At 38.4% G+C, this 25,529-nt stretch overlaps 1 protein-coding gene across 7 annotated transcripts in view; it reads left to right on the forward strand.

Moving 5' to 3' along the window:
- The window catches only part of arhgap24 (Rho GTPase activating protein 24), a 92,180-nt gene that overhangs the window by 53,490 nt on the left and 13,161 nt on the right, over positions 1-25,529 (forward strand). The window contains exon 1 of one of the 7 annotated variants that reach the window (XM_034710001.1): positions 1,696-2,185. The exons of 4 other annotated variants lie outside the window; for them this stretch is intronic. In XM_034710001.1, coding sequence (XP_034565892.1) covers positions 2,164-2,185 — 22 coding nt within the window. In that variant the 5' untranslated portion in view covers positions 1,696-2,163. Of the gene's footprint in view, positions 1-1,695; positions 2,186-11,388; positions 11,574-20,645; positions 20,882-25,529 lie in introns of those variants that run through there. 2 more of the 7 variants (XM_034710000.1, XM_034710002.1) reach the window with 2 other exon arrangements.

Raw genomic sequence — 25,529 nt, forward strand, 5'->3', positions numbered from 1 at the left:
AATGGTATGTAAACTGATTTGTGTCTAGATAAATATTTAGACGTTTTTCCCTAGCAGCTAAAACCAACAGGTAGTGTCTGCCTTAAATGCATTCACTCTACAGGCTCAAAGAGACACTCCGCCATTTAGATTTTTTTTAGGATACCAGCACCAGTATTGTCAAACTGGTATCAATAATTGACTGATACTGACAATGGTATCAATAATTGCCCTAAAGCGATACTAGTGTTGGTAGTTGACTGATACTGCTATTGTTTTTTAGAATTGAGTGATACTGGTGTCAGTCATTGACCAATTGCTGATACTGGTATCTTTAATTGGCCGATACTGATACTGGTATTAATAATTTACTAATACTGATACTGTTATGAGAACTGACTGTCACTGATGCACGTATCAATAATTGATCGTTACGATACTGCCCTTAATGACTGACCAATGCTGATACTGGCATCAATATACTACCAATATTGAAACTCCTATTGATAACTGATGCTGATACCGTTTTGGGGAATTGACCGATACTGATACTGGTATTGATCATTGACCAATACTGATACTGCTATCAATAACTGACTAATATTGATATTGGTATTTACTGATGCTGACACTGGTATTGATAATTGACAATACTGATACTGGTATTGATAATTGACCTTTACAGATACTGATATCAACAATTGACTGATAATGATAATGGTGTCAATAATTGGCTGATACTGATATTGGCATTGGTAACTGACCAATACTGATACTGGCATTGATAAATTAACGATACTGATACTGGCATCGATATAATATCAATATTGAAACTCCTATCGATAACTTATACTGATACCTTTTTTCGGAATTGACTAATATTGACACTGATACTGCTATTGATCATTGATCAATACTCATTCTGCTATCAATAATTGGCTGATACTGATACTTGTATGGATCATGAGCCAATACTGGTACTGCTACCAATAATTGACCAATATTGATACTGGCATTTACTGATACTGATACTGATACTGGTATTGAAAATTGACAATACTGATACTGGTTTCAGTGATTTAACCAGTACAGTGTGACCCTCCAATAGTTTCTTTATAGTTGTATCTGGTAAACAGCATCAGCAAAAGCAAGTCAATTCACTAATCCAACACCATGAGTCAAAAGATCCTTTATTTTAGAGAAATCATTGTGTGACTCTATCAAGTAACCATTCTCTGAGGGGGTGTGATAATCTAAGCTTGTAAAAAGAAAGCAATTTAAGCAGTAAAATTTGTATTTGGTATTGGAAGGGTGCTTGATGCTTGCACAAGACTAAATTCTTAGTATCTGCACTACTGGGAAGGAAAATTGATGTCAGAACTTCTCTCCCTCCAATAAACAGAGGCCAACCAAGTCTTGGTGTGACTGACAAACAATAAGCAGGCCATTAAGACCTTTCTGCCTTGAGGGAGAAAACCTCTGTCTCAGGGCTTCTTGGCCACCAGTAGCTTCAGCCTCGCCGACCCCGCACCGCTGTATTTATAGAGCACTGTGGATGAGTCATTTGGCCGAGTGCCCACTCTTCGTTTGCCAGATTTACAGGTCCCCACTTTAGGGAGGGCTGCGTGATTTACGATACATCCCCCTTCCCCCCTCCACCTCCAGCTCCAGCTCCCACCCCACCCCAACCCTCTCACTTCCTTAGGAGACGAGCAGACACACCATCTTGCCTTTGGCTTGCTGTCTCACTCGGTTTTATTCTCCCCTGCATTTCTTGTTCGTGTCTTCGAAAAATGCTTCCTCTGCTCTTCCTGATGCTTTGATAGAAGTATCTGCAGAGGGAAAGCTTCCTGAGAGGCAGACAGACTAGCCTTAGCCTGACCCTGCCTAGCTGCTGCTGATTGGTGTGTCACATTGACCTGCTTTTGACTTCAAAAAATGAAGTTTTAGGTAAGAGAGTTTTATGAGGAGGAGGAAAGCGCGAAGGAGGAGGAGAGTAGGAAAGAAGGTAGTGAGGGAAGCGGAGTGTGTTTTAGCAAACACAGAAGGAGGTAAATCTTTCCGTGGCTCAGAACAAGAACAGATGAAGAGGTGGCACCGGGGGGCCGGCGGTCAGCAGCGACAGCGTGGCTTTTGCTCCCTGGACCACCAGCTGAGAAGGGGGCACGTCTTCCTCTGCGCCCCATGGATCTTAACTCCAACCCAGGTCTGTCTCTTTACATAACAGGAATGAACACTAACATGCTTGCGTGTGGTTTGGACTGTTGCAGTACGGTGGCTGAGATATTATTAGACTTTGCACTGTCTTTAGTTTCAGTTACGAGTGCAGGAAGGGTGGAAGGATTTCTCAGGCAGCTTTACTTGCCTTAAACTTAAGATACAAAGCAACTTGCAAATGAGTTGCAAAGTGCTCTCTGTACTTATTGAGAAAGTGTGTATTCATTCATCATGTCAACAGTTAGCCTGTTTTACAAGTTACAGTTTATTACTTTTGTTAACTGTTGCTGTGTTTTCAGATGAGCAGTTTATGATGTGTGCATTCCTGACTTTCCTGCTGTTGTTGTTGCAGCTTCCGTATTATCCATCCATAATACCAACATCTGCAGATATACTATGAATAATGGAGTTACAACTTTTTACAGAATGTTTCATTTTATTTACAGGGATGCATTTTTCCTGTTACAATTACTTTGTGACCCTAAATGGAATTTCTTCGCACTTGATGAGGACCTTCTTAATGCTAAACAAGATATTCTTTTTAAATCAAAGTGCATTTTCTTCATACTGCAATTTAACTTAGTTTACATTATATAGATCTCAATGTTTGCTTGGAGCAGAGGTGGATACAGTTAGTCAAACATTTTACTCCATTTAACAGTTAATCTGTTAATTCCCATCAAAATTAATAGAAGTTTACATTAACATTACTGCAATGGAAAGGGTCCCCACGATCCATGTCCAATAAAAGATTGAAAAGGTTGGATGCCCCTTTTTTCTCAGGTAAACAAATTGACTGTACAGTACACCTTTATTGTTGTCGGTCAATTAGTGGCACACTGGTGACACATAGTGACAAGAAGTTTAACATCTTTCCCGAATTCTCTACTCTCGATGGCCAGCATTACAAGAGACACATTTATCAGTGATAACTTTTAACATGAAAGTTTCGACGTTGAAGATAACCAAATTTTTAAAGTCAATAAAAAAAGTAACACTCTTCATGAATGATTAACAGATGTGTTTCCAGCTCTAGCTATGTGTTTTAACCATCATAAAATAACAAAAAAATGATGTTACATCTAGAAAGTTAAGCTACATGCAAACATCCCAAAACTGGAGCCAAAGGTGCAAATCCTCATCAAATGATGCTAGCATTGTACACAGTGTTAAAATGTTAGTTTAAAGTAACAGAGTAAATGCAGATCTTTTAATGTGGGTAAGTAAGCTAATAAGAATATACTGTCACCATGGGAGTAGATCCCTCCACGGTGAGCAGGTCTCTTCCACTTTGGAAGATTTTAATCCCCATAACCATCCGCTGACTGTACATTATCCCTTACTTAATCAACATATGCTTCATCCCTGTAAAATCTGCCATCTATATTACTTACCATGCATCTTGAAGGTCAACACTTGTGTCAGGGAATCTGTTTTGTTACGTGTATAGATCTCTGTTTAGAGCTACAAAAGGCTTCCTACAGCATTCTAACAGACGTAGTAATACTTCATGAGACCTGTCCACTGACTTTGACGTGTGAATTCATTACAGTTCCTATTTGAAATGTTTCAGAAAAGGTGTACGAAAACATTTGAGTGTCTTTTGTTGCCTTCAATCCTTCCAACTTATTTATTACAGCTCATGAAGCAGCAGTGTGTGACTATTTGCTTCAATGAAAGGCATCGGCTTTGTCAGCCAGACAGGTGACTCAAACAAACCATGCTGACAGCTCTCTTGAAAATACAGAGATAGCATCAGATTCTTGTCACACTACACTGATCTCTATCTTTTAAGATGGATGAAGAAAATATTTTACCTGTCAGATAAGGACAACTGAAGATAAATCTCCTCTGTACACTCCCTACTTTTAAATATTGGACAGCCATTAGAAAAAAAATATGTATCACAACATAAGCTTTTGTGCCATTTTGTGTCAATGCCACTTAGGTATGCTGGTACAAGATACATGGCTTTTAGTATCTTGCCAGAGGCCAAAAAAACATAACAAGCGAAAAATCCCTCTCACAGCGGGGTCAAATTTCACTTTGCTCTCCTGCTTGAGGCAGATAACAGGAACACTTGTGAATTCACAGCTCCCAGCCTGCCTGTAAATCCATCCTGGTAGAAACTGTTCATATGCAGAAAAATGTTGCAACAGATGGGAGAGCAATCAGCCAGACGTAAGGCTGACTATATATAATGCTGTATGTACAAAGTCCTGGCAGAAATTAGATTTTAATTTCTAGTGGAGGTGAAAAGTGAATAAAAATGGAGAGTGGCTTTATATGTCTGAGATTCTTGACATGAATACTGTGCTTTTCTCTATTATATCAAATTCCCCTCAACAATCTGTTGAACTCTTCTTGAAAGCCCGGCTTTAGTCCTCTCATCCTAAAATGGATAATTCTTGGCTGCGCTTAAATACAACCCTGTGTCAAAACCAGGCCTTGTGATGATAGGAAGCCCATCAGAACAACCAGCATCTGTAATTTAACACACCTCTCTAATTACTAGTTGTGCTTATCAGAAAAAGCTAACTGCATAGCATCATGTCTTTATTTGAACACAAATTGAACACTTTGTTGTAATGTGATTGGCTCTGTTTCGAAGTCATGACTTCTGGTTTTAAGTTTTGTTCTTCTGTTTTGTACATTATGTTCATACCTCTTAAAAGAAACCAAACACAGTTGAAATGTCTGGACCCGAGAACTGACCCAACAACATCAGCAGCAGCAGTTCACTCACACTCAAATACCCAGGGATACAACCTCGTTGTCAGCATTCCTCTGTCTCTGCACTTAGATCATCACCAATCTTTTTTATCCAGCCTGCATACACTCCCCCCTGCACTGCAGCTCTCTCCGGCCGGCAGTGCTTTGGCCTGCTTTGTCAGAAAAAACAACAAGGATGTGGAGCTGCAACACAGACAGGACTGCTGCAATGACCAAACTAAAAACACACTTATCCTGCCAAAGCTGACTATCCCTCTCCGTTGCCTGTAAGAAGAGTTGTGCAGCAACTCAACAGTAGGAGACCACCTCATAGATATATGTGCAGAGGAACACATAGGAGCTAAGTGTCTCACACTAAAAATGATGTAATCCACATTACATATTCCAACTCATCCATCACTGACGGAAAATAAGAAGTGGTAACACAGATCATGTATGGGGTTGATTGATGAATTTCAGATTTATCTTTACTTTCTATCACAATAATGTTCACCTCTGACAGGCCCTTCAATGTCCAAGCAATCTAGTAAATGGGAATTTTGATTGATGCCTCTATGACATGTTACCAGAGTGAAATTAATTTTATCATGAATTACTTCAACAAATGAAAATCATAAGACGCTTTTTTCTCAAGCACCAGTTGTCAGGATTTAGCTCCCTGAACATTTTGGTTGCATCTCTCTTGTCTTTATCATCAAATCAACTTAAGTCAGATTCAAGCCTTTTCTGTTTCATTGTGTCCTCCTTTTTTACAATTTCCCTTTAGCCTGGTAAAAACCTACATAAATATAGCTGCAAGCTCTCTTTGGACTCTGTGTCAGCACTTGCAGAACAAAATGCATTTAGAACCCTAAAACTTGCAACATACTTGACATAGACTGTATAAAACCATGATGTAGTCTCAGAGACAACACCCTTTTGGTAGATGATAGAGAGCCCAATGATAGTGGTCGCCATATTGGAAAAGCTGACTCAATCTAACTGTAAGAAGGTTAAAAGCGTGACTCAACTCGACCTCTTTGCCAAACAGCTACAGTGGGCCCACCTGCTGGTCTGTCTTCCCAACCATTCCTGTTATTATGCAAATGTATGCACAACTTTTGTATAAATAGGGACCAAATGGATGTTTGAAAAAAAAACATTTGACAAACAAAGAAAGGAACTAATGTCACTGAAACTTGTCTGTGAACATTTAAAATTATGTTTGTATGGACCATCGTGGAGTTTCCTTGTCTTTTGGAGCCAGTTTCAAGTGGATGCTTGAGGAACTGCAGCTTTTTTCTATTACTCATTAGCCCCAATTTTTGAAGTGAATGGTTTCTCAAATTGCCATAAGCCTGCATTCTTCCTAAAGGCCATCAGGGGACGACTCTGCTAAAAGGAAGTCTAAATGTAACTCTACTGGAAAAGGAACCTACTTTCAAGTTGTTTAATTGCACCAGTACTTAAGTATTTAATGGTCTTAACTGCAAGTTTTGCATCTTATTTATATAGAATGGTGTTCATATAGTAAGTTATGGGCCTATTTGGTGAAAAATATATCAATAAAGGGTATGTTTCAGGGTATGGCAACATATGATTGATATTTCACTACTTAACTAACATACTAACCAGGATAGATGGGTAGCATTATGTATACACCCAAATATAGTAATTTCTGGTTCTGCAACACCAACATGGGAAGATGTCAAATGCCAAATTAAGACCTAATAAAGTAGTCCAAATAAAAGTCAGGTGACTCCACAATGGTTGCCATCACTCTTAAATCACAGTATTAAAAATGAAGATGTTTGGTGTGGCCCAATTGAGCGTTCAACACAATGTGACTATCTCAACGAATCTTGTAATAGCAGAAGCCAAATGTTCTACTTCAGCAACAGCCATCTTGGTCTCTCTCAAAAACTGACCTCATAGTGCTCCCCTTTACAGCTTGTCACTTTATTAACCCATCCCATATAAAATAATCAGTTACGATTGGCCTGACCTGAATCAGGTCCCATGGAAGTCTGCTAGAACTGGTTGCTGACCAGACTTATCTGCCAGACCAAATAAAACATGACTCCCCAGTTTTGTCTGGTTCCCATGATAATATGTTCCCTTTGGTCCTCAGAAGTAAGTAGCTCTGCCTCCAATAGTCAGGTTTCTATAACCCTGTCTGGAAAGTTCAAAGGGCTTCTCCCAAAGACCTGGCTGACTCAACCTACCAATTCTGGCTGTGGGGAGTGCAGGTGTGCTTCTGCCCTGGGGCCCTCATCAGCACTGAAAGGTGATATTAGACAGTATTAGTGAGCCAAGCATCAGGCACCATGTTGAGTCTACTCCTTGTTCATACTGTGTTGATAAAGAAACTATCATTGTCTCACCAGAGAATGTCTATTCCTGCCAAAATAATAGTTTTTCCTTATCTTAGCAATTAACATGGATGCTGTATTATTTTAAATTCACATTTCAGCAATCTATATGTGTCTGTTTATACAGTGTTTGTGTGTGTCTGAATGAGGCTTAGTACAACATCCGGTGTCTTAATCAAAACAATTATGGATATGTGGAAAACATGGGAAATCATTTATTTGGGGTCACAGAGTTCACACCAAGTATGAATTCCAGGCATGCATTCTTACAGATTTACAGTCCCACGGCCATGAGTGCCTGATATACACTAGTCCGATTGGTGATCTGTCATACTGAGAAATGTTTACATCACCGTAAGACACCTACATCTTTCACGGCATTACATACATATTTCAGCTCAGGCACACACAATATAGAGAACATAATGCAAACACTGACCCTGTTAAGCACATCTAAGCAACAGTGCAAATAAGTGTTTGTTAAAAGTGTGTCTGGCTTTGCGCATGAACTCTGAAAATATGATGAGGCCAAAAGTGCATTAAAAGGAACTGTCATGTTGATTTTAGAGGGCTTACTTTTCAGGGATTTGTCTTTGCCCCACCTTTTACAGAAGCCTCCTCTGAAGTATCACTCAGCCTGTATCCCTAATGTAACATTACAGCCCCGTAGCATTGCGTACAAGTGTTTAAGTGACAAAACCAAGCACTTCTAACATCTTAATGGCATATTAATCCCCCAGTGAGGGGTCATTGAAGCTGTTAGTGTACTTAATGGTTCTCTTGTGCAGGCTTTGATATTTTAGAAGAACCTCATAGTCTTGCAAGGCATAGTTGAAAGATGTTTGGAATTAGTCTAGAATTATTATGACGTAGAGGTTGAGCGGAGTGTTTGTGGTTGTATCCCATTGACCGAGAGCCTCCATAAGTGTCATTCCTTGTTTATATTTAATATATTTATTTAATTTTAATTGCTAATAACTTTTTAATAATTGTTACTTTATAGGCTCTTGTTTGCTTTATATATTTCTTTTGCACTGTCTACTCTGTTACTGTGACACTTGAATTTCCCTGTTGTGGGACGAGTAAAGGACTCTCTTATCTTATGTTATCTTATCTTATCTTATCTTATCTTATCTTATCTTATCTTATCTTATCTCATATTGACAGTCCTCAGATTTGGCTTTAAACCCCGAAAACCAAGGTAAAAAATATTGTTCTCTTTTTTTTCTTCTTTTTTGATTTCATACTTGGCAGATTTGCTACAAACCATATGAACTTCATACCCCTTACAGCCATTTTCCAACGCAAAACATACTCCTATTTCAAAGGTCTCATTCCAGATTTCTACCCTGAAGGTTATTGCTGGTTTCCATTACACTTAAACATGAACACCAAATTAGCAAAACTTGAAACTATGTTGAAATACAACACATGCATTGTGGATTTCTGTTGGAAAAGTAAAATATAGCATTGTTAGAAAGTGCTGTATCTGTTGAAAACTGGCAAATAAAAAAAACAGCAGCTACCCTCCTTGGAAGTTCAGCTCTAAGCCCTTTACAACTCACTTTTACCACCGTATTAATCTCTAGTTTTTATGATTAACTCGTCAGCTTCTCTTCCAACACAAGCTCTTGCCTTTAAGCCTCGTCTGAGCTGTGTTTCCTTTTCCTAAAGTTGAAATTGATTCCCCTTACATAATGGTATATTTACAGCAGCCTTGGCAGGACACACAGACATAGCTCTTTATTTAGTTGGCTTGAAATCAGAACAGAGACGCTTGGCTTTTTGACAGCCCTGTGACCTCCCTGAACGGACTGACCCATTGCTGCCCCGACTGTCCTCATGACAACTCAATAAAACTCGACTCATTCATTCTTCTCAACAGCTGCCTTTGGCTGTAGACTTTCATTTATCCCCTTTGTGTCAGAACAGAGGAGTGGATCTTTAGCAAACAAATATCTTGCTTGTTAGAGTTTTAACTGTCTTTCTGACTTTCTGCACAAGAATCTGCTTATCATGAAGCTTCAAGTTGACGTATCATATTTTTCTTTCAGCAGCAGTGAAAACAAAGAATTCAAAGCTGATGTGGCCATTATTCTTCATTTTTTGCTGCCATGATTACCTTCTTCCCAACTGGCCTTTTGTAGAGATTTGGATAGTAGAGCCAAACAACCCATGTCCCCTTTGACCCAATGTCTTCTGTTCACTTTGTTTCTCATTCAGCATCAGATGGTAATGGATAGCTGTAGTAACTCTATGGAGTCTGTGTTCTCTGCCAGACAACGTCATTGGGGATTCAGGCGGAGGCTAATGTTGTGGTGTCTACCTTCAGATTATGTCGATTGACAGGCAAGGACCACCGTGACACCAGGAAGAGAATTAGCCATCGATATCTTGCTGGGGGTCAGGTGACAAAGGACGCCCATTGTAGGTACATGGGAAGATGTAGCTGCAGAGAGAGGAGCTTAACACAAGGAGCCTGTACAGCTTAACGCATGTAAACAGTTGTTATGAGAGTATAGTACTGAAATTTAAAAATCATAAATGGAATCTTTTTTTTCCTTTAAAAAGAGTGCTCTGGCTGTTATGCGCTTGGTCCTCTACACAACACTGGATTAGATTTCAAAACTAGGTAAAAATAGATATGGCAGAGCCAGAGGCACTGAGTGTTTTATTATTGATATATTCTTAAACCTTGTCAAAACCTAAAGACCAGATTACCCAAAATACAACTCAGATCACCAAAAGTTTGTTATGTTGGTATCAGCTTAAGAGTTAAAAACTTAAGCAGAACTTTAATAAATGTTATTATTAATCCTCTAGAAGTCACACCATAGATTGTATAAAGAATGGACACAGTCTCCATAACCTTACCCGTTGGTTTCTGAAGAGAGGTTTGGAAGCCAATTGATGGTGGTCACCATATTGAAAATGCTGACTTAACATAACTTTTGGTTTCCCAAGAAGCCAATGAGATGGGTCTTCAGCTTCCTGGCAAATCTGACCGATAACTTCTAGTCCTCTAGTCAGATAACTTAGCCATGCCCCTAATTATGTAAATATATGCATAACACAAAATATCTTCACAATGGGTACATTTAAAAAAAAATGTTGCCCCCGAACAAAGAAAGTAGTTTTTCAGACCAAAACCATATAATATAGTAGGCTGTTATTGCTGCTGTAAAATTGGGCATTTTAACATGGGGTTAATGGGAATTCCTGTTCCTTACGAACCCGCCCCTAGTGGACACTTGAGGAACTGCACTATTATTATTATTATTTTTTTTTTTTTTGCCTTTCTGCATCTGCTACCTTTTTCAACTATTGCTTCTCAAGTTAAAACCATCTGCTGCTGCCTTCAAAGACAGTATTTGACACAGTTTATTGGATTTAAGCTCCTTCTGACCATTTTGTTTAATTTTGTTTACTTTAAGTGTCTCAATTATTTTTATAACATTCTATAATCTTGTTTTCCTAATGTATCAGTTCTTGTTAATTGTCACTTGTATCTAGTCAGTTGATTTAAATTGATCGATTTACAGCTAGCTTAGTGACAAAAGTCTGTAACTATCCTTTAAAAAAGTAATTTACTCTGGTGTATATAAGGTGACATTTAACAATTGAATAACTAAAATGTAAATAAAAGAAATGAACCTAGTATCTACCAAGATGTATTAATAAAAATGGTAATTCAGCTATCTAATTAAAAAAAATAATTACATAATTTAGCTGTAGACAGTTAGTGGTTTAGTGTTGAATAGCACTGCAGCGTGAATGGGACATCCAATGTTTGCTCACGGGGTCATGCCCTGTGTCGGACCAGTGGCCTTTCTAAGCCCAAGCCTTCACAGAGATTTGGCTATTGTTCCCATTACAGTGCTCCAGAGAAGCGGTGTGTGTGTGTGTGTGTGTGTGTGTGTGTGTGTGTGTGTGTGTGTGTGTGTGTGTGTGTGTGTGTGTGTGTGTGTGTGTGTGTGTGTGTGTGTGTGTGTGTGTGTGTGTGTGTGTGCACTCCCCAACCCCCTCTTCAAACCTCACCTCCCTGCCCTCTTTCCTTTCTCTTTCACACCCTCTCAGCTGTGCTCACTCACTCATCCTGAGTCGGGCCAAAAACTAGCAGAGCAGCTCCTCAGTCAGGAACTCCCGTCCTCAAGTTAACCCAGGCGGTCGGGACTCTGTAACCCACTCAGGGAGCTTCTTTTCTGGAGTGTGGAGGAGACATGGAGATGGTCCATCAGGGGATTCATAGTTTACCTCAGTTTGGATTATCTGATTTAATATCCTCACATCAAGGTAACAGATAAGTGTATTCCTTGACTATTTGAGCTTTTTTATAACTTTTTCTCTGTACATGTTTATGCGAGTCGTTCATCTGGGCACTGATGTCTCTGCTTCAGACTTCTTTGTTGTAACAGCTGCACTTTGCAGAGGGGTTAGATCATCTGGAGGTGATATTACTCATGAATGAAAGGCTGTAAATAAGGCTGCTGTCATTTCTAAGATGAGAGAGGAAAAAGGGTTTTTGTTCCTTCTTGTAGTCCTTGTCATGACTGCGTGTGAATGAAAAAACATTTTGCATTGTATTGGGTTTTGTCGCTCACAGAGTGACTTCCTGTTCCGTTGGAGGTATTTATGATGTGTGGACTTCTGAGAAGACTATCATTAGACACAATATTCAATCTTAACCTGCCCCTGCTTGCATGCAAACAAGAAAACTCTTGCAGGGGAGATGAGAGACATCACTGTGTTCATTTAATCTCCCATTGCAGAGAAACACAAACACATCTAAAGACACACACACTGGACAAATTATGACACATATTTTTGTCATTTCAAGCTAAACTAGGTAGTTACAGTGTCTACATTGTTTTCTAGCCCAGCAGCAGCTGCTTCCTCTACTTGGCAGGCAGCAGATTTAAAGTCTGGAAGAACTTAACATTTTCTCAACACGTCTCACACAAAGTGTATTCCACTGTTGAGCTTTCAGAGTACTTTTTAGGTCATTTTTCACACTGTAGCACCCACTTCTTTTTCAGAGCATATTGCCTAGATTGAAACTTTTTTTTCATACAATATTTTTGCAGAAAGGTGATTTTAAGGTTTCCAATGATTGATGACAGTTGTACTGTCTGAAAGTAGAAGGATGCCACATTTATTAAGGTTTAGTTTTAAGGCAATTTCCTGTATGAAGCCTGCCAGAATCATTTTTTTCTTATTTCACAATGACTAAAATAAAGAGGTAGAACGTTTTGAAAAAAGGTGATTACTTCTTTATCAGTTTTCAACCATACAGCTAGGAGATGGTTAGCTTAGGAGATGGTTACCTTAGCTTAGCATTAAGATAAGAGGCAGGATGAAACAGCTAGCTGGCTCTTAAGGTAAAAGAAGTAAGAAAATTAACCTATCAATATGACGGAGGATGAGGGCAACATTAATGGAGAAAATAACGATTTTAAGACTTACTTCGTACTATCAGGAGAATAAAGTTTTAGGTTTAAGAGAGTTAAATTGCAAATTCACACGTATAAATTCATAAACCAGAATAACATAATACTCTTTTTTTTGGCACATCAGCACCACATTGTTGTACATATCAGGACCCTAAAAGCATTGTGTGAAAAAACTGGGTATAATGTAAAAAGAATTGTGAAACCACTACAAAAGTCTAACTTTGCAAGATGCTCCACATTCCTAATTTTAGTGCAGGCGGCTGGCTAATCTTCTGATATCCCCCCCAAAAAAACATATAAGCCAACCATAGACTGAAATTCTGACTTCATCCTCTAAAATGTATGACTTTACCCTCATTAATTTACAACTTTATTTCTTCAATAGTAAAACTTTGTTCCCTTAAACTTGAAACGTTATTCCTGTAATATTAATCTACTCATGGTACAGTGTGTAGAAATATGAATATTTAGCGATATCTAATGGTCAGATTCTAGATTAAAACACTTCCATGCTCACCCCTTCTGTGGATGGTGGCCTTTGAGGACAAGAAGCTGCTGTGATGCTTGATAAGTATAATTATCTCATACTTAAGAGTGTTATGAATACATTCAGTTCATTTGTTTATATTCATGTCTGATTTTACAGGAGAGGTTTTGGTTAAAGTTCTACAGTGTTATCTTCCTATGGCAAGGTCAGCTGTCCATTAAAGATACAGTTATTTAACCATGTATTCTGTGATCAGCTGGTTCCCCTCAATCAACACTTTGTAGAATAGGTGCTCTGTTGTTTTACAGGACTCACTAATAGCAGCACTGCGCAGAGTGAAGTGTATCAGGGCTTCAGGTATTTGTGAGCAATTACAGCACAGTGGGATCCTTTGTTGTCTCCCACCTGTTTTGAACCATTAGTTAAAGACTAGTCTGCAGCTGGCCACTCATTAAGGTCAGTGGTCCAAACTGGAATGAACAGGTGTTGGCTCAACTCAAACCAACTAACATGGCAAAGATAGGGGATGCCTTTAAATAACAGAATAGTTTGAGGTAAATAGATATAATGGGAGATATGCAGATTTTGATTTTGGTTCTTTATCATTCAAAGGTTTGTTTACTGTGTGCTCTGTGTAGAAAAACACAATTAGTTGGGTTCATTTTAGGATTACTTTTCCTTTGTTTGGTGCTGTGTATGTAAGTAGTTTGGGGTTGATTTCTATTAACAGATGTCTTTTGTTATGCAGTAGCAGGATGCAGTTGGAGTATGATGTTTCTGTATGTAAGTACCAGAAGTTACCATGAGTAAAGTCGTTTTAACATAAAGTTTTTCAAAGTTTCCTCTTCCTAAACTTATTCAGAGCTCTAAATCTTAAGGTGAAAAAGAAATCTTGATCTCTTTGTCTTTTTTTTTGGTACAAGCTGTCCTCCAAAGTTAAGTCTGCATGCGACTGTACAGCTAACAATTGTTCACCACTGAGTGTCTAAAAACCTTGCTGCACTGTACTGAAGCGTGGCGAATCAGGGGAATTGTGACAGCTGTCACGGTTGTCTCTTCAGGTACAGTCGTCTTAAAAGTAAAGATCCTCAACTCTCGCTGGCAGTGAACTCCTGCTAGCATTGGTCTCATTTAAGAGGCGATGACGAAGAGGGTTTCTTTTTTTTCTTTTTGGACAGACATCACAGACAGCCTGACAATGGTGTAGTGGAGAATATTACTTGCAGGCAACTAGGGCCTGTAAAGGATCTTACAAAGGGGAGCCTTCAGATGTTTATTTAGTGGGGAGATACAGAGAATATACTTACAGGCTACAAGATGATATTTGAACTCATCTTTCTGGGGTTACTCTTTATTTAAATGACCAAAGTCTTGACGGCTGAGAAAGTTACACACAATTAACTGAAAAGTAAATATCTGTTGTTCACTGTAAAGAGGCCCCAGGTTTCTCTGCTTATCTTTGTACTTAGTGGGTGCCTAAACCTGGAGTCAAATCATTGATTTAAATTAATGTGTGCAAGGTCAGGAGACAATGCTGAGTTATCTTGGAATGATGTGTGTTTGACTAAAAGTGAGTCTCCAAATAAAAAGCCAGCACTCATGTACTTCAATTTTCTCTTTTCCCTCTGTCTATCTTCTTTTTGCATATTGCTTAGAAAGATTTCCCCTGGGACTTAAGTCGTTGCTTAGCATTGCAACAAATTGGAAGTCATGAATGATCAAAGCAGTTTACAACACATATGTCATTCCCAAAGAGATGACTCAATCGCTGCAGCTGCTAGTCTGCTTTTATAATAAACCCTTTAGCTCCTAGTCATGAACACATGGCTTTTTGCTAAAAGCTGAATGACACATCTCAGCCAGACAGGGAAGTAAGTGGCTGGTTATAAACACAAAGAAAGTCATTTTCTTTCATCTCAGTAGCAGCTCTGGATTAGGGCTGTTTGCTGGGCTCAGACTACAGGAATTGCAGGCCAGTTTTATCACCAATTCACCTCTCCTAATGGAAAAAAACATATTTGGGATCCCGGTTGGTACTCAGCCACTAATTTCCTAAATGTTTATATGTTTTTTAAAATGGCTAAACACAGAATTACAGGGTCTTTGGGTAAACCATGCTAAATTGGTCTACAGAGGGCGCCTGTTTGCGTTGTAGCGGCTGCTAGTTCCATACCCAGCTATGATCCCTTGGTGCATTTCTTTTCCCACTCATCACTCCCCACATTTCCTGCCTCTCTTCAGCAGTCCTATCCAATAAAACACTTCACAAATTGGTTTACCAAGTGTGGTAACATTAGCAGAGCTAGCACCACCAGCCTTTGGTCCACTGTGCTAGTTAAACATTGCTCTAGTCGATTGGTTATATGTTAAACCAGGCACAGCCCACATACAACTTCAGATCCATTTTCTGGAGCTGGTGCTTATTACATCCGGGTAGTAGAGCATGATGGCATAAGTAGTTGCCATTAATGGGAGCAATAGCCTCAGTAAGTGGTAGGGTGGTGGTGGCTAAGACTCACCATATGACCGACATTTTGGGTTTAACATCATTGTCTTGCCCAGATTATTTGGTAATGAGAGGGGTTTACAGATCCAACCCTCTGGAAAACCTTGAAAACTCATGAGGCCTGTCCTTATAATTCCAAACATGTTTGATATCAAGAGTGTAAAATCTGGATTACATCAATGTTAGCTGAGCCTGACCACAAAAATCAGTATTAAAGAAGTCTACAAGATGACAGAACCACAGTATATAAAACATGGACTTAGTCCAGGTGAAATCATCCGTTGGTTTCTGAATAGGGACTTTGAAGCCAAATGATGGCGGTCACCATATTGAAGATGTTGACTCATCCCAAATTTTGGTTGACCAAGCAAGAGGCAAAGAGGCTTTGAACCTCCAGGCAAACAGCTAAAATGTCAGTCAAGTCAGCCACACTCCTATTTCTGCAAAAATTGTAGCTTTAATTTCTTCCAAAAGGAGAGAGTTATGGAAATAACACAGCCTGTCCATACAGTGTGTTGAAAAATAGGCTATTCGGGAAAATACTGGTTTGTCAGACCAGGCTGTAGACATGACTAATTTTGCTCTAAAAATAGACATTTTAACATGGGTGTTAATGGTGTTTCCTGGGCTTATGGAGCCAACCTCAAGAGGACACTCGAGGAACTGCAGTTTTAAGCACTTAAACTTTTGCTTCATTGTTTGATACGCTTTTTAAAAAAAAATTAAAAACAGTGTAGCCTGGCAACAAATAGTGTTCTAGCATTGAGGCTATCACCTACAGTTCTTATAGAGCAACCTGTGTAGACTGTTTCCACAACAATTTATCCTCTACACTTTTTTAGATTTCTTTATTCATTTATTTCCCACTGCAAGTCATTACCTTAGCAGGTTTTTTTAAACTTTCATAGTCAACATTTTCTTTTAGTCCTGTGAGTTTGGCATGTCCTGCCCTTGAACACAATATGCACCTTTGTTTTCACATGTTGTAGTGTGTGCAGGTATGGGGGTGGTGCAGGATATTTAGTGTCTGTACTCTGAGCAAGGCTTGAATCATCCTGGTATTTCTTAGTTTGTTTGTTTTATTAGAGCTGATATGTATATGTTTTCTACCCCTGAATTTAAATGGTAATAATACTTTATCTTAAATTAATAAACAGGCAAAAGGCATGTTGGTAGGTAAATCAAAATCAGATATTTTCCCAAATCATAAAGAAACTGCATGAGCAGTTCTTTCCCAGGTTTCGTCATCACAGTTTTTAGTGCTATCCAGGAAGTAGTCCAAGTTCTAAGTGAGTTTGACACATCACCCATCTCTATAAACCCCACGGCTGGTTCAGCCACTGTTGAGGAAAGCTGAACATCAACAGGAAATGGCAGGAGGAACAGGACTGTGCTGTAATAGCTGTGGTATGCTGTATAATCCTGTTGCACGCTTGTTTAACAGGTTCACAAGCGTTGTTTCCAACAGGAAATGCTGTCTTCCCATCCAAGCAGCGGAAACTTGGGCTCGACTGAGAGCTGATTGATTTTAAATGTGGACAAAAGCCCTTGCAGGGACACCAGGGAATCACAACTACTTTGCATGACAATCAGTGCAAACAATGCTGAGAAAATGTTACATGCCAAATTAGCAACTGTGTCTGATTGATGCCACTGTGGAATATATCCGTCAGATCCACTTCAGTGGTCTATGCATCAAATTTAGACTGATTGAGCGAAGTAATGAGACATTTTGACAAGAGGAATTGGTTGGAAATGTGTGTCATTCTCTTGGCACAGTTTCTTTGAGTGCTTATTTTCAGTTGTGAGATATCCACATGGTCTTTGCACTGACCTTCCGTAGAGTCAGGTTTTGCCACACTGGTCATTTTTTGGAGGACGCATAGCCAGTTTTTCAAAATATTCTAACATTCTGTAGCAGGCTAAAACCAGCACTGTATGTCTCCTGCATTTTCTATCAAGATGTCTCATCGTTTATGCCTTTACCCACTGCAGTCTTGTTTAAGGTTCAGTTAAATACATACTGTAGCTCTGTTGTATGTCTTCTGTAACTAGTGCCCCGACAACACATCAGCTTTACCGAAGGTTTATGTTTTGTTTTTCTAGCAGCAGTGACTCATCGCAATACAAACTCAGTGGAGAGCAAAGAAATGTTTATCCATGTGCTGTGGGCGTATCATAAATATCAGTCCACACTGTCACTGCACTGTGACAAGAATCATTATAATTATCATTTATATAAATGAGGGCACTGTAAGTAGTTTATTTACCACATGCTGTTAATGGTGTCAAATTTGGGGGCTGGCCAAAGTATTGATACTGCCATATATTGTTATCCTGACTTGTATGAAATTATTATTGTACTGCTGGCACCAAATATTGATAAAATAATCCCTCCATGGAAGGGGTCCCTCTTCTTGTGTCAATATAAAAGACTTATTCAAATTTTACAAATATGAAATCATTTTTAAATAAGGTGATTATACACTCATTGAAACATACTTATAAATATACAGAGCCAAATTTTACACACTGGACTTTTAAAGACTCACGTTGGCACATGTGATATTGATACTGCACTGTACTTTTAAGGTGGATTTTTTTTCAGTCAATTGGATATTGTGATGAATCATAAAGGATTGTCTTGCTTAATCAATTATCAAAGTATTGCTAAATGCCATTGTTATCGTGGGCAATGAATCAGGTATTGTATCATATCTTGGTTAACTTGCGATACTCCCCATCTATATGAATGTGTATCAGTCCACAGCTGAAAGTAGTCCACATTAAAAGCAGGATTTTCTCCAGTTTAGGCAATATTTACTAAAGGTGACAGTGGCCACGGTTACATGATGTTTCTTTATTCAGAATTAGTTATTCAGAATTAAATAATTCTGAATTAAAGTATTCTCCTTCGCGTTTACATGGAAATAGTAATTCCGAATTAAGGTTTACATGGAAAACACATTTAACTGTCTTTATTCAATTCCGTTGAAGGTCTGGGGGTTGGGAAGGGTTCTGATTGGACAGGGGCGGGCGTGACGTAGTTACGTTTACTGGAAGAAAACAGACTCTAGTTCCTGCTTCTTTTATTTTCGGTTACAACATGGAAGACCACACAATAAGTTCAAATTTCGCTTTTATTTTGATTATAGTTTTACATAAGCATCTCGACACAAACATACTGCTTCACTTTCATCGGCTGAGGAGGAGAAGAGAGATAGAGGACCGGAGAAGGGAGGCGGAAGACCGGACTTTGGCAAATCAAAGCCGGTTAGTGCAACAGCTGCTCTACCTCAGCCTGAAATATGTTCCCGCCAGAGTGGAATATGTGCGTCATCGCGACAGGACAAGGGAACAAGCATGCGCAGAACGACTGGAATTAATTTAAAGCCAAATGAACGCATACATGATCGAGGAATTATTCAATACAGATTTAAAATCAGAATAAACCAGACACTTACTTCGGATTTAAGTTTAATTCCGATTGGTCATTTTCATTCGGAATTAGTGTACTATTTTACTATTTTAAATTTAGCCACTTTTATTCTACTTTATTTATTTATGTACTTATTTATTTATTTTAAGTCTAGCATCTTAAGTTATTTTAATGGTTTAATATTTTAGTCTTTTATTATCTTAGAAATGTATTTTACTTTGGTGATTTTATTTTCCTGTTCTGAGTTTTAACATCTTATTTTACCTCCAGTGTTTCCTCATTAAGATATCGTGAGAGCGTTTCCTCAGTTCATTCAGCAACTTATTTTTTATTTTATATATTTATTTTATTTCTATTGTTTTTATTGCTATTGTTGCATACTGTGTTCTTAGCCTTAGGATTATGGGGTGGGTTTGGGGTCGGGGCTGGGGGTGGTATTTTTTTCTTAATTTATTCTAGCAGTTTATTAAACAGAAACTAACAGTCGACCTTACAAAGCCAGGTCTCCACGGCACTATATTCGTCCAGCACACATGGCAAACAGAAAGATAGGCACAACTTACACCAGCTCATCACTAGAGGAGCAGACAGAGGCTGTTTCCGAAATCGCCTACTATACTAGCAGTACGTACTGATATGTCCAAAATTCAGTATGTAGTAAGTAGTATGTGAACAAGAGCAAAATCTGCAGTAAGCCAAAACTCCCCGGATGTCTACTGATTCGGGAAAATATCTCAGTGTGCATCGGACCAGTCTGCCTCACGTACTGTTTCCCATAATGCACAGCGTTCGTTCTGCTTTTTCTTTTTCCTCATTTTTGGACGGGAGGAAATCCGTTTTTGGGTGCTGTGAAAGTTATCAAATTACATATAAACCACTTCCTAACTTTTTAAATCATAAATGGATGCTAAATAAGCATTTTATTTATCGGCTTCGTCGTTGTTTACTTCCGCTTTCCGAAACCGGAAATCCAGCGAAGTCTGGCTCAGCATGCTGCATGACAGATCGGACAGAACAGTCATACTACATACTAAATTCAAACGCAGTATGTAGTAGGCAATACCTACTGCCTACTACATTAGTAAGTAGTATGTAGCAGGCCGTTTCGGAAACAGCCAGAGAGTGCGTCTCTGTCTGATTATCATACAAAAACTCTGCGAGCTCAGGAGGAGCAACTTCTCTGTATGTAACCGGCAGACTCAGAAAGGTGGCGCCACCTTGTGGCACTACCAGGTATAACAACAACGACTGTCACAAAAGCGCTTTATAAATAAAGTCTGATTGATTTTAAATCTTTTTAAAGAGGATTTAATTTTAATTCTGAATTAAAGAGGAATTAAAAGTCTCATGTAAATGTAGCCAATGTTGACTGTTTTGGGAAACATTTCCACATCTCTTATTTTGTGAGCCACTTTTAAAGTGAAGGAGTATCATTTTCAGTTTGGCCAGAGGTGGATTTTCTCATGACCCTAAAAAGTCTTGGCACGCCCCTGATCGCCACCGTGTTACACGGTCTGTCTCTTAACAGTGGACACACCGACACTCGTCCTCTCTCCTTCTTCTCCTCCTCCTGTTCCTCTCTGTGGAATTAAACCTGTTACTGTAGAAGATGCTGTGAGGAGTTTGTACCTCGGATTTATCATCTGAAGCGCTGTTTAACGAAGTATCTCAGAGGGACGGAGCTTAACACCGGCTGCAGGGCAAATCACATGTGCGAATGTAAGTGAGCAGCATTCAGGTTTGTTGATACATTGCACCATTGGATGTCTGTTGCGCGTGGCGGGTTGGGGAAAGGTTGATTCTTGCACTAAAAGCTGAGCTGAAGCCACCTCCTCATTCATGTTTGTGTATTAATAACTTAGACGTACACAGACAAATATTTGCGCACACGTTTTCTTAACTTTAATGCTGTTCAAGCAGAAGTGTTGCTTTGCATGTTCAAGTCTAACGATAGGGGTGTGATTCTTAATCAATGTTGACTACTCTATGTGAAGTGTAATTAATGGGAGCTCAGGTGTAGAGTCAATTGTGGGTAGTGACTAATTACTGGATCGTGAGTAGAAAGCACTAGCCTGGAATTAAAAGGAAGAGCTTACTTCCTGGATATAAATCCCTTTATGTCAAATACTTAATGTCTTAAATGTTAAAACGACCTAATTAATCATCTTCAGTGAACTCTAGACAGAATGATGATGATGATGGTGCATGGAAGCTTGAATTTTACAGGTTTGTGGGAATTACAGAAGCAATATTCATAAAATTCACAATGTTTTGCAGCAAACTGGATTTTCAAAGCTGTCTAACCTAGTTGCCTTGAACCTGATCTTTACATGAAATACAGAATCAGAATCAGAATCAGCTTTATTGGCCAGGTATGCTTGAACACACAAGGAATTTGGCTTTGGTGAACTGTGCTCTCTTTGTACAAGGCATAAGAATAAGACATACAAATAAAATAAAAAAATATAACAACAATAACATCAGGTATAAATACAAAAGAAAAACAAATAGGCATGACTAATATGTACATGCTAAAATAATATGATAATAGTGCAGTGGTGAGTAGCAGAGGTAGTTTTTACATTTAAAAAAAAGTAGTTAGATTATAAAATAAATAGAAATATGGAATTCTGCTTGGAGAATTGTTGCATTGTATATTTACATGCATATTTACAGAGAGTATTTCAGAGAGAATTTCTTAGCAATACAAAAGAAATTAGTGATCAATAAGTGATCTGGAAGGATGTGTTTTGATATAAAAGGTAATTCAGTTATATAGATAATATTGTGGAATGAAAATGTTACACAATTCGCCTTAATGATTTTATATTAGGAAGTCATCTAAAGAGTTACCCAGCATCTATTATTGTGTTTTACGGCTCAATGATTGGTCAGAAAATCATAAGTAATGATTATATGTACATATATCTGGTCAACTTATTGATTACTATATTGATTAATTGTCTAGTCGTTAAGTTGATCATTATTGAACATTAATTGAGGCACATGAGGAAGTGCCAAATATCTGCAGTAAAGAGCAGTGTAAGTGATCATGATTTGTTTTCATCCTCAGTCAGTAAGCAACATAGACATGTATTCTTAAACATAGCTGATGGGCATTATGTAGACCAAAAACACACAAAATCACTGCCTACTGATTCATGCTACAATAGCCACAAGGTCAAATTGCCAGAATAAAAGGTTGTTATAAGATGTAGCCTTCGATATCTGCTTATTGAGTTAAAAACAGACACTATAATAGCCCATGCACTTACAGCACAAAAAAGGCCTGGAATGATCTCTAGTTACACTTCTGTAATGACTCCATTCTTGAATGAAGCCACAGAGTTTATCCAGTCTGTGTTTGTACAGGGAGCCCATAAACATTGTGGACATGAAGTGTTTGCCCTGTGTGGCATACCCAGGGCGAACACTGGCATCTGCTGTCCACTAATGAGATCTCATTAAGACTGACTGGAAGCATCCATCTAACTGTCAAAGATTGGCTCTAAATATACTGGAGCTGTCCAGAGACTTGGGAATTTTAGTTAAATCAGTGACTCACTTTGTTAGATTCATTATCACAGATTGTTGATTAGTGCTGTAAGATTGTCATTTTTTAAATGCAATTACTTGTTAAAATTCAATAGCTAATGACGATTAATCACATTCTTAATCGCATGCTTAAGATTCCATTATGTTGCATTTCAAAATAGTTTTTGAGTTCGTGTCAACAATGTAAAGCAATTATTACCAATATTGATTTGAGATATAAATGAATGCAATGAAATGTACTTTATGGTCATGGTTAATAGAGGTATAATTTAAATAAATCTGCCCTGCTACACCAGTGTAGTCTGAAACCAATGCTTTAGAGGTATGCGACAGCTCTGAAGGGCTTATTTTTTTATTTAGTTGTTTATTTTAAGGATAACACTGCTAAACATAAAAAATGCAAAGGGTTGCATGCAAAAATGGGCTAAGTACATACCAAACTCAAACATCACATAGCTCCTTTACCAGCCTGCTTACATCAGTCAGATTAGCCGCTCCTTTATGTTTAGCTCGTAGGTTAAAGCTGAAACTTGAAGAAGTTTGGTCATTTGTTTGGTTTCATTTGAAACAAAGAGCATATTACTTTTAAATTATCAACTTAACTGTCTGGTAGGTTTTTTTTAAAAGTGAAATGTACCGTCCAAAAGCACAGTGGTGTCATTATTTTTCATCATAGCCGCGGCAGGAAGCAGGAAGACACTGCAGCATTAACTATGGTGGGCCAAAAGGTACAAAATTGCATGACAATAATCATGTTATAGCTGACTGCCCTGTGATAATAACATTTTATTTTAAGATTGAATCATTATGACATGCAGGTGTACTTATCACATTTAATATAATAATGCAGTTACCTATGTGCTTATTGTATAGAGGCAAATAAAGAAAAAGCAAAGTCTTTAAATTATCAAGATTCATCCAAGCCAAATCAAATTATAGACACAAAAAACATTTAACAAATCTACAACCTCAACCTACAGAGCTTGACACAAAGATAGGAATTTCCCACTTGAGCACTTAAAGGTGGCTTAACCCCTGAGTTTCAATGAATTGCATCTACCCTGAAATTTCAAAAAATCCATTTAGAACTTCAAAACATCCAGACAGGCACGCCTAGTGTTCCTAAAGTCACATGAGCAGCTCTCAGCTTATCATATACACACAAAGTATAGTATATAGTAGTATCTTTTTAAAAGTATTACTCTAGATATATTGATCCAGGGTTAACAAATCAGAGCTCAAACTGCTTTCAGAAAGACAGCTCGCTGGTGGAGAATAAACACGATTATTTTAGCCTGATAACAGCACGTTAATCTGAATAAACACACCGTTTGTGAATAGAAAACAGAGATGCTTACTTAATTTAGAGGTTTATGCAACTTAATAGCTTACATTCAATTGATAAGGATATTAAAACAATGTAATATAATGACATCAGAGTTTTTAGTGTAATCCTGGGCCTATGAACCTGTGTAGAACTAGGGGATTTTTTGGTTTATATTTCTCCTCTGTCCTCATTAGGACTTCATTACAGCAAACCTGATCATCCAGCTTGTCTGTCATGTTGTGCTGAAGCAGTCTATAAATATTTTCTGCATGCAGATCTCACCCTGTGCCACAATCAATGGAGCAGCATCCCTGGTGGTCAAACTCATGAATAATTCAGTATTTGCGTGACACACCATTTGTCTCTTAATGGTTCATCTCTTCTCATAATACACCAGGTGCATCGCTGTGAAATGCAAAAAAAAACAAAGCAAATTGTTTGTTTCATCTTAATGAAGCTGAAATGGAGCAGTGGAAATGGTTCTGTTGTCATAGTGATGGCTGCGACCAGATTGGTGATGTGAACCAGGTCCAGACCCTCGGCTCCAATCAGAGCAGTGTCATATGACAGCGGAGAGCTCATGGCTATTATCTGTCAGGGAGGCTGAGCCTGCCTCAAAGTGAACATATTCTACCCAGAGAACGTACATTTTATTATATTTTCACTTGTATGTGTGTGTGTGTGTGTGTGTGTGTGTGTGTGTGTGTGTGTGTGTGTGTGTGTGTGTGTGTGTGTGTGTGTGTGTGTGTGTGTGTGTGTGTCCAAAAATGTGCAGTATTTTAAGAGACACCCACGTGTTAGCTTCAAATAAGTCTAAGTGTTATTCAGACATTTGAGCTGTTTTTCTACCAGGAGGTCTGGCACTGCTCTGGGCTCTGTCTTACCGTCATCTTTCTATAAAAACGTTCTCTTCTTCTTTTTTTCATCATGATGTTTGCCCTTGCAGAATATTTTATGTAAAAAAAAAAGGGATACTTGAAAGACATTGTTAGATTCAGGTGCTAGAGGGAAATAATTTCTCTCTGCTCACCTTGAATCTAGTTTTGATGTTTTTGTGACATCACAGCTTGTTTTAAGCCAATCAGAGTCCAGTATGCCACTTGCGCACATGCAACATAGAAATTTAAAGCCTCCAGAGCATAAACACTGAGAATGTTTCATGAAAGCAGGACACATCTCTTGTCCTTTGAAATGAAGAAAATGTGCATATCTGAAGATTTTTGACTTTTCAATGAGGTACAAGGAGAAGACGCAAGTTTGAGAAATTATGTCAAGGTGATGGAAACTTTTGTGAATAAAAACCACATCATTCCTCCCCCACAAAAAATCCAGAGCATCTGTTGAAAAAAATCTGTAGGGGAAGCTTAACTTCCTAGTTCAGTTGTTCAGCACCAGAAGCCTTTAATTGTTTTGATGAAAATAGCAGATCAGTACAGCGCTCATGATTTCCCTGCATCAGAGTTTGATTGTCTAATATTTTACCAT

This window comes from Notolabrus celidotus, chromosome 19 (genome assembly GCF_009762535.1).
Source record: "Notolabrus celidotus isolate fNotCel1 chromosome 19, fNotCel1.pri, whole genome shotgun sequence".
Classification (NCBI taxonomy): Eukaryota; Metazoa; Chordata; class Actinopteri; order Labriformes; family Labridae; genus Notolabrus; species Notolabrus celidotus.